At 41.1% G+C, this 19,471-nt stretch overlaps 1 protein-coding gene across 1 annotated transcript in view; it reads right to left on the reverse strand.

Annotated features, from left to right (window-relative positions):
* Positions 1–372: 372 nt before the first annotated feature.
* LPAR1 (lysophosphatidic acid receptor 1) overlaps positions 373–19,471 on the reverse strand; it is a 72,622-nt gene continuing 53,523 nt past the window's right edge. Inside the window, exon 4 of the mRNA XM_032212511.1 lies at positions 373–3,005. Coding sequence (XP_032068402.1) covers positions 2,704–3,005 — 302 coding nt within the window. The 3' untranslated portion in view covers positions 373–2,703. The remainder of the gene's footprint in view (positions 3,006–19,471) is intronic.

Below are 19,471 nucleotides of genomic sequence, written 5' to 3' on the forward strand. Positions count from 1 at the left end.
TCATGCATATGCATTGCCAGGTTCCCCCATCACAAGTATGACTCATACATGTCACCTTCTACTTATCCGTAGCCCCTTGCCAATGTGATCTCTGCCATGATTTGGTGATACCTGATGTCCAAATGTACCAAATCTAACATTTGCTACACATACAATAAAATAAAACAATATTTACTAGCAAAAAAAAAAAAAGTGAGGCAAGTTCTAGAAACCCCAGTATATGTTCTCAAGGCAGAATTTCAAGAAGCTAAACAAATAGGAATTCCAGCTACTGCAAGACTATTTTCATTACAATACTTCAAATCTGAATAATGATAAAAAGATACATATAGCATATATTATACACTTATTGAAAAAACTTTATTAGTGGCTTAGCATGTAGTGTATTTTAAAACTTTCTAACAGCCGGATCTGTTTTATTATACAAGTTACATAAGTAAAGACAAATGGGCTCATTGATCTTAATTTCATTATGAAATTAATATAGTATTTTTCGTTAGATGAACTTTTTATGATTCCTGTATTTCCTCTGGTAGGATCAGCCGTAGTTCCCTTTAATTTTAACCTAGTCACTTTGTACATTGCTAAATAATCTATCTTTTTGACATTGCTATATTTTGTTTTTAGAAATCTATCTACTCTATCCAAATAAACATGACACTAGCTCAAACCTATTATCCTTCATTTGAAAGCATTTGACTGATTTGATGAAACAAGAGTTTCATCAAATTTTCTTCTGCAAATTGCCATCACTATGCTATTATTTATAATGGTCCCAAATTCTTCTAAAATATCCTCAGCCTTCAGTGTAAACATTTTTAGATTTGATCTTAAGAATTTACAGTTACAAAGAGAAATGTTATATTTAAGAATCACTTTTTCATTCTTAAGACTTATTTGTTGGATTTGACTACTGTCAAATATTTATTTCATGGCGTTCTGTGTAAAAACTGAATAGAATTTGCACTTTGAGTCAGGAAACAGTTGGTTGTGAGCAAAATTACATAAGAGACAGTGCTCCCAATTTCTCATTCTTAAAGAGTAAAATTGGAGTGCTATTTCAATTACTAAAGGGTACTATAAAAATAACAATTCAGTTTCAGGTCCAACATTCCTTTGCTTTCTACAATATCTTACAGCTGCCTGTAAGAGGTGCTACAAGACTAGTTCTACCAAATTATAAATTATTTTCACTCTGGGTGGTAGATTAGTATTTGCAGTAGTCCACCCAATACCCACAGACCTGCTATCCAGACCATATCTTTCATTATAACTAAGGCACAGAGGGCCATAGACATTGCTCTAAAGGCAACTGTGGAGAAATGCATTGTGAGATCATGTCTACGGAAACTATCTTGTACGGACAGCTGCAGTAATCACCTCAGTTTACACAGCTCTGAGAAATCCTCAGATATTTTTTTACAGACCATCTGGGTAATGAATGAGTGGCAGAAGCCACGCAGAAGAGAATGATGGAGAGAGTCCTGGTTTATCTTCCACCTCAAGAGGCAAGTCTTAGTCCTGCTGCTACCTAATTAGGTAGCAAGTCCTCCTAGGATGTCTCTGGGCAGCTGTCAATCTCTTTTTCTCCACTTATACGCTAGCATTTGGACAGACTGAGTATCATGACATAGCTTTTGTTTGAAACATCAATAAAAATTGGGGGGAAAGAGCTTGTTGTACCCATTCTCACATACAGAACCCTTTAGCACGAAAAAGATAACCCCCACCCCCAAACAATGCATTTGATCACCAGAAAATAGACTTGCTTCTCAGTCATTCATTTTTGGGACGGTGATATCAATCTTCCCTAAAATCTGGGACAGATCCTAAAATCTGGCAAATAAGTCTCAGCTCTCATTATTAAAAAAAAAAACCTTCTCCTTGATACAAAACCACAAAGAAATGCCTTTTTGATCTGATCTTTTAGGTTCTTTCCATTTCACATTAAGGTATTTGGCCACAAGAAAATTGGACTTTTGTTGCAACTTACAATCTTCCTTCTGCTCTTTATTAATGACAATTAAAATTTCAGGGATGAAATAGTCAGACAACAACACTTTTATATCTCACTGATTTCAGTGTGAGGATTAAATGCATCTGCATATACACAACATGTTCCAAACACTAATAAAACACAAGGTATAAACAGTTATTTCTTTCTGTTATTTTGATATAGTTCTCATTGTTATTGGCATTGCAATGTAAGTTAAAACTGTTTCATTCTTTGCTCAGAAAATGTGTGTCCCAAAGTGAAGTGATGGGGGAATGGATCATTAAACTGAAATGTATTTGAGGTGAGGAGAAAAGACAAAGCTTTAGGCCCTAAATGAAAAGGCAATGGAGCACTTATGAAGCTTAAAGAAGTGGAAATGATTTGTGTTAGGATGTCATAAAAGCATCAGTTGATGAATGGCTAATTGGGTGACCTAAATGACTTGTCCAAATATTTTTTTTCAACTTCCAACGTGAGCTGCTTATACTTTTTTTTTTTTTTTTTAAAAAGGAAAAAGGGAAAAAAATGCTAGCCTAGAGAATTTTTGTGGGCTGGGCACTGGTGAATAAGCACTATAACCCTTTAGTGAATATGAAGAACTTGTAAAACGTGTTATTCTCCTTGCTTCAAAGGCTGTCAACAATGTTGTCAATAGCTTCACAACTAGGCATTCACCTAGCACGAAATTTATCTTAGTGGGATTTTGTTCAGACCACTGAGTGATCACTGCTGTGCACACCAGCCAAAATGGTGTGATTCAGTGAGGAGGCCGAGCGGTCAGAGCCTTCGGTGGGTCCGTTGGCGCTCTCACTGCGCTGACAGCAAAGAATCTGCTTGAAGGTGGCACTCATTTCTTTGTCTCGGTAAGAGTAGATGATGGGGTTCATGGCAGAGTTGAATTCCGCGAGCAGCAAGAAGAACTTTTCATATGCTAGAACATCGCACTGTGGGCAGCAAACATCAAGAAGAAGCAGAACTAATCCTGGAGTCCAGCAGATTATAAAAGCACCTGGAAAAGACAAATAAAAACACATTTGGTCTTCTAGATATTATTTAATTATTATATTATATAACTGTTATATAATAATAGTTATATTTTATATAACTAGTATATACTACTACTACTACTACTACTACTAATAATAATAATAATAATAATAATAATAATATCAACCATTAGCACCAGTCAATGGTATTTGTGATGCATTTTTGAATGTTCAGTTGACTGAATTTCATGTTTAATGAATAAAGTAAATAATAATAATAAAAACAGTGATACCCATTGTCATCGGGACACTTGGTACCATGTCCAAGAATTTTATTAAACACATCAAGAAATTGTGGCTTCCTGCAATAACACCAGCGGAACTGCAGAAAACTGTGCTACTCAGAGCGTCGTACATCTTATGAAGGTACTTGGTTGATACCTAGGACGCTGGCAGCAACCCGTATCAACCATTGGCATTTGTCAATGGTATTTTTGAATGTTCAGTTGACTGAGTTTCATATTTATGAATAAAGTATACAATGATGATGATGATGATGTACGATAGCCAATAACAATAGCACTTACACTTATATACTTCTTCATAGTGTTTTACAGCTTCTCTAAGCAGTTTACAGAATCAGCATATTGGCCCAATAATCTGGGTCCTCATTTTACTGGCCTCAGAAGAATGGAAGGCTGACTCAACCATTGCACCACCAGGGCTCAAGATGCTATATAATATTGCCTAGATATTATATATTCTATCATACACATTTTTGAAGGAGCTTTGTGGCATGTGCAAATTTTATTTTCATTTATCCATTGAAAGCCTCTGTGAACTGGACTAGGCTTGATTAGTCTAATCTATGAGGTTGCTAGGAGTCAGAAAGAATTTGCTGGCAATGAAGTCTGAGAGTGTATTCCTCTATATATTATAGTGATTCTCAATGTTTTGATTTGTTTTCTAAATAAATATTCAGCCAGGGATCCTTATTTTCAGAAAATAAGACATACAATCACATACTTATTTGTGAATCTGAATTTGGATTAACTTTAGCAGATTAATTTATCACTTTCCAAAGTTTTAAAAAGTAACTAATACAACGAATAGATTGGATATATGTTTTGAAGCAATTGATTCTGTAACTGATTACCGTGTTTCCCCAAAAACAAGACAGGGTCCTTTTTTCTTTTTACTCAGAAAATATGGCTTGGGCCTTATTGTGAGGGGAGGGTTTATTGTTTTGGGGTTGCCGGGTGGCTGCTCTCTTGCGAGCGGGCTCCCAAAGAGCCAGGCAAAGCCTCATGGGCGAATGGTTGTGTTGTGCTGTTGCAGCAGCACAACACAACAGCCATGAAGCGACCACGGTCATGAGCAGCCACCTGGCCAACCCCCTTTCCAGCTGGGCACAATGCCATTCACTGACCTAGGGGTATCGCCAAGCCGCGTGAGCGCCTGTTCGCCACCGCCTGGCTCCCGCGGCTTTGCGCCTTCAAAATGCCAGTGAATGGTGCTATGCATGGCTGGAGAGGGGGGTTTGCGTGAGCGGCTGTTCCACTCTCGCTCATGCGCCTCCAAGCATCACGATGCCCTGGCCCAGCTCTCCATGCAGAGCCAGGACACCTCCGCTGCCGCCGCCACCTCCATCCCAGCATGGCTTTTTCGGCAGCTTCCAAACCAAGTCTTCCAGCAGTGGCTGCTCTGGGCGTACACTCTATGGTTGTGGGCCAGCTGCCAGCAGAGCAGGGGATTTTCCGGGTGGCTGCTCATGAGCATGGTCACTTCATGGCTGTTGTGTTGCGCTGCTGCGACAGCGCAACACAGCCATTTGCCCATGAGGCTGTGCCCGCTTCTTTGGGAGCCCGCTCATAAGAGAGCAGGTGCACAGCAACCCCCCTCTTCAGCGGGGAACAGCGTTGCTCACCAACCTAGCGGTATCCCAAAGGCGTCAAACAACATGATCATTTTTCCCTCCCCTCTGGTTCCTGCGGCTTGGCACCTTCACGACACCGCTAGGATGGTGAGCGGCGCTCTGCCTGGCGGGAGGTGGGGAGGGTTGTCTAGGGGGCTTATTTGCAGGGGAGGACTTATATTTTTGCCCACCAGAAAAATGTGGCATGGCTTTATTATCAGGACATGTTGTATTTTCGGGGAAACACGACGTAACGTTTCTATACTGTACTTTGTTCCTGCTAACTACATACCTCAATTGTATCCTACCTCCCAAACAGAAAAACCAAGATTGTCTGTAACCAATAATCTGCGCATTGAGGGCAGAGATTGGCCACTTGTGCATCTGTTGAGAAGCAGAAATGATCCTGTTGTCAGCTTCTTAAATCTAATATAACTTTCCTTGAATAGCTCCAGTTCATTTGAGGAATTATCAACAACTGTGATGTTTGCACCCAGACATATTTTAAATCACCTTTTCTCCTTCAAATCCTCTTCACTCTTGACGCTTGAAAACTATAGATACCTTTGGAGAATAATCTTAGTTTGTAAGAGGTTTGTTTACCTGGTATATTTTATCCTTTTTGTAACATTTAAATGTCTCTTCTTTCCTTCCTATCCAGTTGTTGCTTTGTCTCCCCTCACCACCATCCAGTTTGTTCATTTATTATATCAATTTATATGGCTGCCCAAATCAAATTCATGACTCTGAGTGACTAACAGTATACAAACAGGAACACACATGTAATCGGCAGCTGAGGTTAAAAAAAAATTAAACTCCACAACAACAACAAATCAGCACAAGTGTTGTACTAGCTCTGCTACACACCCAGATCCCCCAGTGTTTTCCTTTCCTACTTTTCTTCCTCTTCTTTTCAATGCTGGATTCATCTTTTACCCATTTTTATCTTTCCTTCAGTTCATCTTCCTATCTACAAGTCTGCATTGTTTTAATAGTAATCTTAATAATTTGGACCATGTTTTATAACCGAAAGTGTAATTTATATTTAAATAACTGGTAATAATAATAATGTTATTGTCTAGCTATTTTTTTTAAAGTAAATGAATATTCCACTGTGTATAAAACTAAAAGCATACATCCTGGCCAGAGATGCCTTCAGCTAGCCAAAATGTGAATCGTAACATTATAATGCAATCACCACCCTTTACATATGTTAATACAGTGTTAAAACACAAGTATAAAAGTATCAAAATTTTGCATTGTGACACTGAAGCACAGGCTCCATTGCTTCTTTTCTGGCAAATCATAACGTACATATAAAAGGAGTCAAGTCCACATGTCATGTCATAATGCAGTTTTCATCATTTGCCCTCCCATAAGCCATCCCTTATGGATGCCCAATTAGTCAGAGCTAATATAAAATCCTCTTTAGTCATATGGATTTAGAGCCAAGGGCTTAAGCTACAACTTAACAAACTCTATTTGAACAATTTTATAGGGACAAAATCTATTCCTTATTTAGGTATTTGAAAATAATGAGAATGAAGAAAGCAAGATTATCTCCCATAACTTCAAAGTTATTACAGGTCTATCAGCAAAGAGATCCAAGCACTGAATAACTAGATGCGTTGTTTTAAATGTTTCTCTTTTCATCAATGAAATTTTTGAAAGTTTGAAATAACTTTATTTTCCTTCTGCTATGCATAGCATGTAAGTTGTCTGTCCAGTCTCTTTAGATGTGCTGCTTATTGATTCCTTGTTCAAATCAAGTCTGTCAAGCACAGGGGAAATCAGTAAATTCAGACAGTTCAAATGAGTATAAGTTTAAGCTCTCTACAAGAATTTGACTAACTGGCCATTAAGGGAAAGAGAGGCATTCAAGATAGGCTGGACTTAAATCTCTTATGGGCATGCAGGGACTCATCACTCGTGACCCTTTCCTCGGGCTCAGCCTGGTCGTCTCCTACAAAGACATTTTTGTTGTTGTTGTTAGTGTTTTAATTCATTAAAAGTATTGATTTTTCCTGCTTTCATGGTCAGAAGGAGGAAAGGAAGTATTTGGGAATGTGAAATGCTTTAGAACAGTAGATTTAATTTGCAACACCCAAATTAAAATGTGTAATGCTTGGGAGATGATTACGCTGTTTGTCAAGAGAATTTTCCAAGTAGGCCTCAACTTATTATAATTTTAAATGACAGTTTATCTTCTTCACAGTAGTGGTTGCATTAAAATAGCAGAGTTATATATAGGGATTTCAAGAACTGGATTTTAAAATTCTTAACCTCAGATAACACTTTTCATATTCCTTATTTATAAAAAAAAAACCAGAAAATTACATTAGGGCATATTCTCAGGATCTGTTTAAAAAGTAGTTACTTTATGTTTAAGAAATCCAGTAATATATTCATACTGCATTCCACACGATAGACTTTAACTTCAGGAAGGGTAGCTACTATATATTCAGAAACAGAATATTGCCATAACATAAAAATAGAAATCCTTGATGTTTTTACATTGCATATTCTCATATGGTGGATAAATCCACTAGTTTTCTTTTGTTTTTTTATTACATTTAAATATATTGCGTTGTCCCTACTTCTTATTTTGTTGACTGTACATTCTTAATTTGATAACAGATTTATATTAAAAAAGAATATATTGCTGTTATATACTGACATCTATCCATCTATCTGACAATTCACTGCTTTTAGCCAGCATAAGAATGAAATAATTTTCTAATTGCATTTGCAACTGAATAAAACTTTGTCACATTTCTGGAAATTTCATTGTAGAAAAGACATGAAGGGGAAAAAAGCAACTCTGGTTTCAGATCAATTCATACCATGAGTAAAAAGTGAGGTTCTGAGTTGGGTGTGCCAATAGCTATAGAGGGCAATGAAATAAAATATGACCTACTGTACTAGCTGCAGAACTATTGTTCCTAAGGGGTGTTATTGCATCTCCCATTCGTGAGCATCTAAGGTTAAGGCATTTAAACCTTGCTGGTGTTAATGCCTTGTGTCTTTTGCTACTTTAATGGTGGTGGGCAAATCTTATTATGTCTAAAAGGTCACTTCCTGTCCTTGAAGCTGGTTGGGGAATGTAGATATTAGGAGTATTTGTTTTCTACTTTTAATCCCTTTTGGAGGAGCTGGGCTGAAGGCATTTTGTTTATGAAGAGGCTGGCCTGGATTTCTTAATGGATGCAAAATATCTATCTCTAAAGACATTAAGCATCTGCTGGAGGCGGTTTCCTGTAGCAGAAAGACTGGGTTTACTTTTTGCCTTTAAGAATATGTTTCTCCATTTCTCCTTTTGGGAAATATAATATTTTGCCTCTTCCCACAAAATATTTCATTCTCTAGGAGGGAGAGAGTTTCCCACACATGCTTGTGGTAAGTAATAGGTTCTTTGCAAAATTCTTATCAATCAAACAGGATCAATATCTATCTGGTGGGTGGAAGAAGCAACATTAGTGTAATACAATACAAAACAAAACAACAACATGACACAGTTAAAGACTCTGCTCCAGAACAACAATTTCTCTTTCAATTTTGGCCAATATAAAATTTTATTCACCTCACATTTAGTGTCTAGAATATTTTACATGACTTAAATTACTTTATTTTTGGTTAACAAACAGGATTTGCTTATGCACAGAACTTTCAAGCTGACCAGAAGTTTTAAAAGAGGATGGGAAGGCCTTTCAGAGATAGTTACAGCCAGAAAGATATGTGAAGTTAGTGGAACGGATGAAGCCCAGCTGGTTGTCAAAACAATTTGAAATATTTATTGTTGTGAAACACAAAACTGCCCCTATGGATCTTATCATTGCTGAAGGCCAAAAATAAACAGGAAGTATTTGTATTTTTCTCTTCTTTTATCAATGACCCAATAGCTCTGTGCTAGGAAACATACAGTTCATAAAAAGATATGGCAGGAAACATTTGGCTGAAAAGACTAGAACTAAAAAAACATTATTTTAACTATGGTTAAAACAAACTTTACATTAAAACTATGAGTTTTAATCCTTTTTTTGCAGGATGAGTACTGGATTATTGTTTCTCTCTTGTGTCAGGGTTGTGTCTGCATTATTTAAATGAAATTTCCCAAATTTGATAACCTTCACTTGTTAGACTTAAATAATCATTCCAAAGCCAGAATGGCTAGGAAATTATGAGAATTCAATTCTAATACAAGTAGAAAATAGTGAACGGCAGAAGCTACCCCAAAACTGGGACATGATGGCAGAATCCATTGATATGTTTTCATCAATGTTCCCGGGGTTATTCTAAATATTAGATTTCATTCACGTTATTATTTATTAATATTCAACTAGGGAAGTGATGGAGACCCAGTTTGGTGTGGTAGTTAAAAGCACTTAACTAGAAGAAGTAGACCATGAGTTCGAATCCTTCTTTAGGCACTGAAGTCATCTTTGGGCCTGTCACTCTCAGCCCTAGGAAGAAGATAGTCACTCACGCCATCGTCACCTCAAGACTGGATTACTGTAACGCGCTCTACATGGGGCTGCCCTTGAAGAGTGTTCGAAGACTTCAGTTAGTCCAGAATGCAGCCGTGCGAGCGATTGTGGGTGCACCTAGGTACACCCACGTTACACCTATCCTCCATGAGCTGCACTGGCTGCCCATTGGTCTCCGGACACGCTTCAAGGTGCTAGTCGTTACTTATAAAGCCCTGCATGGCATTGGACCTGGGCACCTGAGAGACCGCCTCCTGCCAATTACCTCCCAAAGACCGATTCGATCGCACAGACTTGGCCTTCTCCGGATTCCATCTGCCACCCAGTGTCGGCTGGCGACCCCCTGGGGGAGAGCCTTCTCTGTTGCTGCTCCGGCCCTCTGGAACGAACTCCCCGTGGAGATCTGGACCCTTACTACCCTCCTGGCCTTCCGTAAAGCTACTAAGTCCTGGCTGTTCCGGCAGGCTGGGGGCTGTTGAAGTATCCAGCCCCACTTCAATTATGAATGTTGTATTTTAAATTGTTGTATTGTCTTATTTATCCCCTTTCCCTTCTTTATTGTAAGCCGCCCGGAGTCCTTCGGAGTCCTTCGGCATACAAAAACTAATAAAACCAAACCAAACCAAACCAAACCAAGATGGCAGTGACAAACAACTTCTAAAAATCTTGCCAGAAAAAGTGCAGATCACCAAAGTCAAAACTGATTTAAAGACAGACAGATAGACACACATACACGCACGCACGCATACAAAATGCATGAATTTCATGTCACATTCTGCATAAACAGGAGGTTCTACTGAATAATAGATCTTGCTTACATGCCAGCGTTTTCATTTAATAATCTGTCTTTCTGAAATGTTAGCCTACATGAAAAACACATTTAAGCAGGTATTAACATCACTTAACTTTTGAGAGCTAGCAATATACTATTTACTTCACAGTAAATGAAGATCATGTATATGCAGGCTTCATTTTCTTCCAGCACTAGGTTGCAACTAGGTTTGGCTAAGAAATTATAATTGTCCAGAGGTCACCCAGAATGCAAATCGGATTCTGCATCTCTCCAGTCCAACAACAATGCCTTAAGCCCTACATCAGACTAATATATCAGACAGGGCAATTAAAAGTTTCATATAAAAGCAATACAAATGGAAGAAGAAATCATTTAGACAGCATTCCTTCCTTCCAGTTCAAACCATTAATATTAAATTAGGGTCATTAACTAACCAGATGCATTTTTTATTATTCCCATATTATGTGCATTGTTCTGGGAAGCAGCACGATTCTGCAGGAGAAGAACATCTAAAACCTTCAAAATTCAAAGCTGCTCCTTGACTCATGGAAAGAGCTGGAGTTTTCTCACATCACATTATGAAAATACTAAATGACAATTCTTTGTAAACACTTCCCCAGATAAGATTATGAAATATGAGGCTGAACTGTTTAGACATATTTCCAATATATCCAGACCCCAAACACTTGCCAAAATTATTTCAGAAGAAAATGATCGCTAAGTGTCACTAAGGGTGACTTGAGATCTTATGAAACCAGGACACATTCTAAAGCATTCCTTTGGCAACAAAGCCTCCCTCCGTTTCCTGCAAACCATGAAGTTTCAAAGCAACTCTGTTACTGCACCCTCTTTGGCTCACCACAAGGGGTCACAAGAAGCATAAAGTGGACAACGGATATGCATCTGCAAAAGCTGGTAATAGCTCTGGTATACTTTTCCTGTTGAAGAAAGTTAGCATCCACCTCCACCTATAAGAATGAAATATTTTAGGAAATATTACAAAGGCAGAATATTATGTTTCCCTGGATAAGAAAAGGAGAAACATGTTTTAAAGACAAAGCAGCTTCCTGCAGCTCCCTACCCACCCCCTTCAGCTCCAGGGTGATGGGATTAAGACATGGCCCTCGGGACATGATAGCATTAGCCCTCTACCCATCTCACATGGCACCTGGGAAGATTACATCACCCAGCAAACCTACAAAGTTACCTCTGTTTGGCTCCATGGGAGTCTGACAACCAATCAGGATACATTTCTTACACAGGAACAGGAAGCTCCAAGAGAGGGTATAAATCTATCTCCCTCTTTCACCCATTTGCTTTTTCTTTTGCCCAGCATCTCAAACCATATGGTCCTGTCCACCATTAAACCATCTTTCCAAGCAGCTTCCATGTTTCCAGTGTCTTTCTCCTCACTTGGAACTGAACCCAGATGGACATTTCTTCCAACACTAGCTAACTATGAGAGGAAGGACAAAGCTTTAAACATAATGAAACCACACCTTCACTGTCAAATACCAGCATATGAGAGGGCCCAATTCTATTTTGTACTGGTGAGCACATTTAGGGTTTTGACAACATGCCTAAGTCTCCCAGAAGAGGCTTTCTACAATTCATAAAATATATAAAAGGTGGGAAGATCCTCCTTTTCCTTTTCCATTATTTCTGGGCTGATGGGCCTGATGTTTCCATTTATTCTAGTCATTACCCAGCTTTCATATTTGAACAACACTTAAACAGTGTGGCAGTCAACAGCAGCTGACACAATTCTCACATGCTTATCTCAAAATAAATTCTACTGTGTTTTGAGCTGAATACTCTATAGTCTTGCATATAAAACTCAAGACTTGGAGTCCAGATCCAGTCCACAGGGTGCTTAGATCTGGCCCGCGGGGCCACCCTGGAAACAGCGAGGGACCGGCCTGCAGTGCCTCTGCAAACAAAAATGGAGCTCGGGAGGGCCGCTTGCTCCCTTTTCGCTGGCAGAGGGTTGCAGGAGGATGTCCCAGGCAAAAACAGAGCTTGGGAGCCTATTTTCACTGGCAGAGCACTCAGGCCACCATAGGCACCTCCGACATGAGTCACGTCAAACTGGCCACGGCCACCCTGGCCATGCCCACCCGGGCCCCCTGAAGTCAACCCAACCCTGATGCGGCCCTCAATGAAATCAAGTTTGACACCCCTGCTCTATAGCTTTACAGCCTAAAATGGATAGGTATCATCTTTGTTGAAATCCTAATGAAGCTACCTCTATGCTTTAAATTCACTGAGGATTGAAGTAAACCATTGGCTATCATCTCCAAGTCCAGTAGAATATAATGAATTTATGCTGCCCTGCTTCACTGAAGATAGCATAATGAAAAGTATTATTACCACTACTACTATAAGAATATTAATACCATACAATTACCTCTTCTTACATCAATTGCTAGTTTGGAAATGTTTGATTCTTTAATCATCTCCTTTGATTTTCAGTTTTCTAGCAACTATCTCATTAGACCAGAAGACAAGTTTTGACCACATGACTATAGTTCAGTGCTGCCCAATTTAGAAGTAGAAAATACACTTGGGGAAACACAAGAAGCATTTCATGTCAGAGCAACCTATTTCTTTACATAGACTAGGATTTGTCCTAGCTGCTAGAGACTCTCCAGCATATTAAGAATATTTATAGAAGTAAGTCTTCACAACATTTATGTTTTAACTAATGATGTCAGGAATTGAACTGAGAACTTATGCATGCAAAACATGTGCTCAGTCACTGAGTGGTCTCTTACATCAAATTTCAGCCCAGCAGTACCAACCAGCACCAAACGTATTTGGTCAGACCTCCCTGATTTCAGGCATACTTTGATTTCTTCCTATTTTAACACAGCATTTCATACTTAGTTTAGATATTTCATTGATCAAAAAGAGAGAAGACGTATTGCCCAATTTTATGTATCCCTCCACTATGCTAAGAACAAGAAACTGTTATTCCATGTGCAACATTTCACAGCCAATAACCTAACTGGAATATCTGCTATTGGTTGTTTTCTTCAAACTTGCACCTTATAGGCCTGATTATGTAATATGTTTTGAAATGAAGACCTGACCAATATAGATGAATACATTAAGAACATGAGAGTCAGAAAAGACAAGGCTCCATTCATTTTATTATATTTTATTACTTTTTTTTTACAATCATTAAATCCCTTTTTATCAGAGTGGAGTCAGGACAATTGAATGGAGCTGAGCATTTACTGACTGGATGCCCTTCCTGACATCTACGTGGAGTTCACAACAGATAATTTTCTCTTTGCATCCTGATAGAGAAACATCTGTTGAACTCTCAACCTTCCGAGTGGGAGGAGAGTGTCTTCACTTCTAGGTCACCACACTGCTCTTCGCATTTCATTAGTCTTCCCTAACTGGTATCTTCCAGGTGTGTTGGTCTCCCAGGATTCCCAGCTTCTCCTTTAGCACTCATTGGCATTTTTAGATGGGCTTCAATTTCTGGGACTAATTTTCCCTAATGAAATGCTGAATTTTCCTAACATGTCTCAGCATCACAGCTCCTTTAAACAGATGTGCCAACAAGTCTCTGAGTTTAACACTTTCAGAAAAGAACATAAAGTTTGTACCAGGGATGCCACAGTTTATGGAAAATATACTTATACAAGAAATAAAAACAATCTGTGACTTTGTCTAAAAAAATGCACTCAGGGGGTTGAAAAATGGGAAGAGAAAAAACAAAGAGTCTTATCATTGAGGACGAGGAGAAGCATGGTAGCCAAAAACACAATGGAATGTGACACATTTACTTAGCAAGGGATTTGAAATAAAACAGGGATGTTCCTCAGGAACAGCTTTCTGCTCCTTGCACCATTTTCAATGACTGTTAGTGTGAAAATGAGTTGGTGTAGACAACTAATGAAAACTGGGTTATTTTATGGATGGAGGGCTTATGTTAGAGCTTGTTTGCATATAAGCATATTTAGAGGGAGTGAGAGACAGACAGATTGACTACATATAGTCCCATCACCTCCACAGTGGGACAATTTCCTTTCTGTGCTGAGATTAACCCTTGGTATTATCACTGTTTTTAAAGCTGACCAAGCAACTTCATGCTGCCAGATAACACGGATGCTTATTCATAACTCCTGTCACTTAACAATCTGTCTGGAATATGCCCCATATGTGTGAATATACTTTAAAAAAATCAATAGTTTGGGAACTTGCTGCTCAACGAAATAGAGGGAAAAACCTTCAGCAATTTCCTATACATTCTTCTTTTTGCCTGCCTTAATACATGATGAGTTTATGTAAAGAAAATCCCAGATCTTGAACCCAGTTAATACATTTTAATGGATGAGTTCCACTGCAGAAAAGAAATAAACGGAGAGCCTCGGGTAGTAAAGCATACTTCTTTGTGAGGAGTATATGGGTATAATACTAATTTTGGTTTAGTTTTAATCTAACTGGATGAAGGCATGATGGAATGAGCACAAGATGATGGAAACTGACTGAAAAGCATAAACATCTGGAATTTCTTTCAATTTGAAAATGTAAATTGATTTTGGAATATCGTGAAATTAATATCACTAGGCTGGTTGCTAAATGGCAAACATAACCTATGCAATTATTTGAGATAGAAATGATCTCATTATTTTGCGCAATTGCAGAATTTTGACATTTGTTGCAAGTTTTTCTTCATTTTGAGCCTTGGGTTTCTTGACTTTATCTTTGCAGGTTTGGGCTATTTGCTGGTATTCTACCTTAGTTATGTGTCCCTCTTTACATTTTTTTACCGTATATACTCGAGTATAAGCCGAGTTTTTCAGCCCACTTTTTGGGCTGAAAAAAGCCGGCTCGGCTTATACTCGAGTCTACAACTGGATCCGGCAGTGCTGTTGCCTGTTGGAGGAGGAGGGGATTCCTTCCTGCGAGACCCCGTCCAGAAAAATGCGGGGAGCGGCAGCGGAGCCCCGGGGCTGCTTCTGCTCCATCCGCTGGACTGTTTCCTCGCCTGCCCGCCCACCCGCTCATTCATTCCGTTTCCTAGCCTGCCTGGCCACTTATTCGTTTCGTTTCCCTCCCCTGCCTGCCCCCTCGTTCATTCCATTTCCTAGCCTGCCAGGGGAAGGATACTATGAAATCCCCCAAATCCTCCCCACTCCAGGGATAGGATACTATGAAAGCCCCAGGATCTCTTGTCTTGCTGGGCAGTCTGCGCCAGCCATTCCCTCTCCTCTGTTAACTCCCTTCCATTCCACGTCCGAGTCAAAGGACGGCCGGTGGCTGCTGGACCTCCTGATGGGCCAGAGGTCTGTCTGTCTGTTTGTCTGGATGTGTCTGTGTATGCGCGTGTAGTCCGCTGACTTCCACGCAGGTGAGCCGCTGCAAGCCTCCCAAACGTGACAGGCTCCCAGCTTGGGTGGAAGAGTTTGACGCCCTTCCCGGCTTTGCTCTCCTTCGGGGTTAGAATCGGAACCCGAGGATGCCGGGTTCCAGTTGCCCCTGGCGTCCGAACCGAGAGTTGCCCGGCGAAGTTCCTCAGTGGGAACTCTGGCCGCTGCCCACCCGTGGGGAGAGAGGGAAGAGCCCCGAGCGAGCCGCCTCGGTTTGGCAACCAAACCCATCCAGCCTTTTACCTCCCGTCCCCCCGCCCGCCCGCTCGCAGCCCCCTCCCCGGGCTGGCGCCAACTCCTCCCCGTGCCCGGCCTCCAGCCGAGGCAAGTCGGTGTCTCTTTAAGCTAGAGAGAGGAGGGGAGGGAAGGCAGGGACCAGCCGGCTGACAATGGGCCGGAGCGGCTGAGTTGGAGCAAATTCTGCGGCGGAGGCGGCGTCCCAGCTCCAGCGGCTCCGAGGTGAGCGGCTTGGCCCTTCCGCTGGGCGCTCGGAGATGAAGGCGCGCTGGCGCTGAGTTGAGCGGCGAGCTTGCCGAGCGCGCGGCTCCGGGAAGCCCCCCTTCTCCTCCCTGCTGGAAGCCGAGCAAGCCCCGCCGCCCACGGACTCCCGCGGCCGCCCCAGGGCTCCGGGAGGCAGGACCCGGAGGCAGCCCAGCCCTGCCGCCGCCCCGCACCCTCCACCCGCTGCGCGAGAGGGGACCCCGCTTTCCCCTTGCCGGATGCGTCCCTGGCGGAGCTGAGCCATGCGGTGGAGGCTCCCGCTCTGGTTCCGGAGCTTGCTGTGCCTCTGGCCGGTCCTGGTGGGACCCGCGGCAGGTAAGAGGCGCCGTCGAGCGCCTCGTACAATGATTTATGTATGAAGTTTAAGTGACTGAGACACACTCCTGGCTACGCAGCAATGTTATTTCTGACTTAGTATACTATGAAATCCCCCAAATCCTCCCCACTCCAGGGGAAGGATACTATGAAATCCCCCAAATCCTCCCCACTCCAGGGGAAGGATACTATGAAATCTACATTTCCTCCCCACTCCAGGGGAAGGATACTATGAAATCCCCCAAATCCTCCCCACTCCAGGGGAAGGATACTATGAAATCTACATTTCCTCCCCACTCCAGGGGAAGGATACTATGAAATCTACATTTCCTCCCCACTCCAGGGGAAGGATACTATGAAATCCCCCAAATCCTCCCCACTCCAGGGGAAGGATACTATGAAATCTACATTTCCTCCCCACTCCAGGGGAAGGATACTATGAAATCCCCCAAATCCTCCCCACTCCAGGGGAAGGATACTATGAAATCTACATTTCCTCCCCACTCCAGGGGAAGGATACTATGAAATCCCCCAAATCCTCCCCACTCCAGGGGAAGGATACTATTAAATCTACATTTCCTCCCCACTCCAGGGGAAGGATACTATGAAATCCCCCAAATCCTCCCCACTCCAGGGGAAGGATACTATGAAATCTACATTTCCTCCCCACTCCAGGGGAAGGATACTATGAAATCCCCCAAATCCTCCCCACTCCAGGGGTAGGATACTATGAAATCCACATTCCCTCCCCACTACAGGGGTAGGATACTATGAAATCCCCCAAATCCTCCCCACTCCAGGGGAAGGATACTATGAAATCCACATTTCCTCCCCACTCCAGGGGAAGGATACTATGAAATCCCCCAAATCCTCCCCACTCCAGGGGTAGGATACTATGAAATCCACATTTCCTCCCCACTACAGGGGTAGGATACTATGAAATCCCCCAAATCCTCCCCACTCCAGGGGTAGGATACTATGAAATCCACATTCCCTCCCCACTACAGGGGTAGGATACTATGAAATCCCCCAAATCCTCCCCACTCCAGGGGAAGGATACTATGAAATCCACATTTCCTCCCCACTCCAGGGGAAGGATACTATGAAATCCCCCAAATCCTCCCCACTCCAGGGGTAGGATACTATGAAATCCACATTCCCTCCCCACTACAGGGGTAGGATACTATGAAATCCCCCAAATCCTCCCCACTCCAGGGGAAGGATACTATGAAATCCACATTTCCTCCCCACTCCAGGGGAAGGATAGTATGAAATCCCCCAAATCCTCCCCACTCCAGGGATAGGATACTATGAAAGCCACATTCCCTCCCCACTCCAGGGGTAGGATACTGCAAAATCCCCAATTCCTCCCCACTCCAGGGGAAGGATACTATGAAATCCCCAATTCCTCCCCACTCCAGGGGAGGAAATAAATATTCAAAAACATTATTGGTATCTATTTTTATTTTTGAAATTTACCGGTAGCTGCTGCATTTCCCATCCTAGGCTTATACTCGAGTCAATAACTTTTCCAGGTTTTTGTGATAAAATTAGGTGCCTCGGCTTATATTCGGGTCGGCCTATACTCGAGTATATATGGTACTTATCCTTTTTCTCTCTCTGTTTATCAGAGAGTTCTTTGTGCAACCATGCTTGTTTCTTCATGGATTTCTTGTTTTTTTCTTTTTCAGTGGTATTGAGTTGGGCTGGGCTTTTATAATCATATTTTTCAGAGTTTTTCAAGCTTCTTTAGTTGTTTTCACCTTTAAGATTTTCATCCATGGAATCCTCCACAAGCACTAAGTTTATTAAAATCAATCCTAAGACACTGGTTTGATTATATTCTAGTACTTGTGCCTGCATTATATTGAATTCCAGTATGACATAGTTCCTGCAGCTTCAACCCTCTCTATCATTTATTCTTTGTTAGTAAGAATTAAGTCCAGTATAGCTGTCCCACTAGTTCCCTCTTGACAAAGTTATAAGTTATTAGGAACCTGTTTGATCTCCCACTTGATGCTGTTTGTCTCCCAGTTGATATCAGGATTCTGTCAGTGACTGCAACAAAGTCTATTAGCAGTACCTCTATTAATTCATAAGATGTTTTAATGGATTGAAATTGAAAGTAACATTGTATTGTATATAAATTATTATTCTTCCACTTTCAGAAATTATCCTGAGAGCAGCTTGTTTTCTGTGTTTTAGTATCCCTTCTAGTCCAATCTAGCACTAAATAAAATTTGATTATGAGCACACAACTAAAATTTGGCAGAAAAGGCATGCTGGACCTACATTTGATGGGTTGCAGGAAGCGGCCCTTCTTTGTAGTAGTGCCCACCTCATTTTCTCATTTTATGTATAGTGGTTTTCATTTTTAATGTTTGTTCTATTGTTATAATGATTGTTTATATACTGTATATATTTTATATACCTGTTGTTTTATTGATTTTTGTATGCCACACAGAATTGTTTGTGAGATGTGTGGTCATTTAAATATAACTAATAAATAAATAAAATATACCGTATTTTTCAGAGAATAAGACGCAGCAAGGTTTTGAAGAGGCAAATTAAAAAAATAAAGTTTTTGCACTCTGCAAACCTCCCAAAAACGGCCCGTTTTTTTTAAAGGGCATGAATAGCCTTTAGGATAAGGTGACCAGATTTTCAGATTGGTAAAGAGGGACACCATTGAACGGGGGGGGGGGGGGGGGGGGGGGGGGGGGCTTGATTAAAAATTTTATATTTTGTCAAAAAGTCACCCCAGGACACTGAAACCAGCATAAATACAAATCTGTTGCCAAACAAAATTTTGATCACGTGACCATGAGGATGCTGCAACGGTCGCTAAGTGTGAAAAATGGTCGCAATGGTCGCTAAGTGTGAAAAATGGTCATCAGTCACTTTTTTCAATGCCATTGTAACTTTGGTCACTAAATGTTTTCCCCCTCCTCGAGACACCTCACTTCTTCCTTCGTTCCTCTTGCTTATCTACCTTCACCTTATCCGTCTTCTGCTCTTTCCCTCTCTTCCTTCCTTTCTCCTTCCATCCTCTCTTCTTTCCTCACTCACTCCCTTCCTCCTTTTCTCTTCCTTC

The sequence above is a fragment of the Thamnophis elegans genome, chromosome 3, assembly GCF_009769535.1.
Source record: "Thamnophis elegans isolate rThaEle1 chromosome 3, rThaEle1.pri, whole genome shotgun sequence".
NCBI lineage: Eukaryota > Metazoa > Chordata > Lepidosauria > Squamata > Colubridae > Thamnophis > Thamnophis elegans.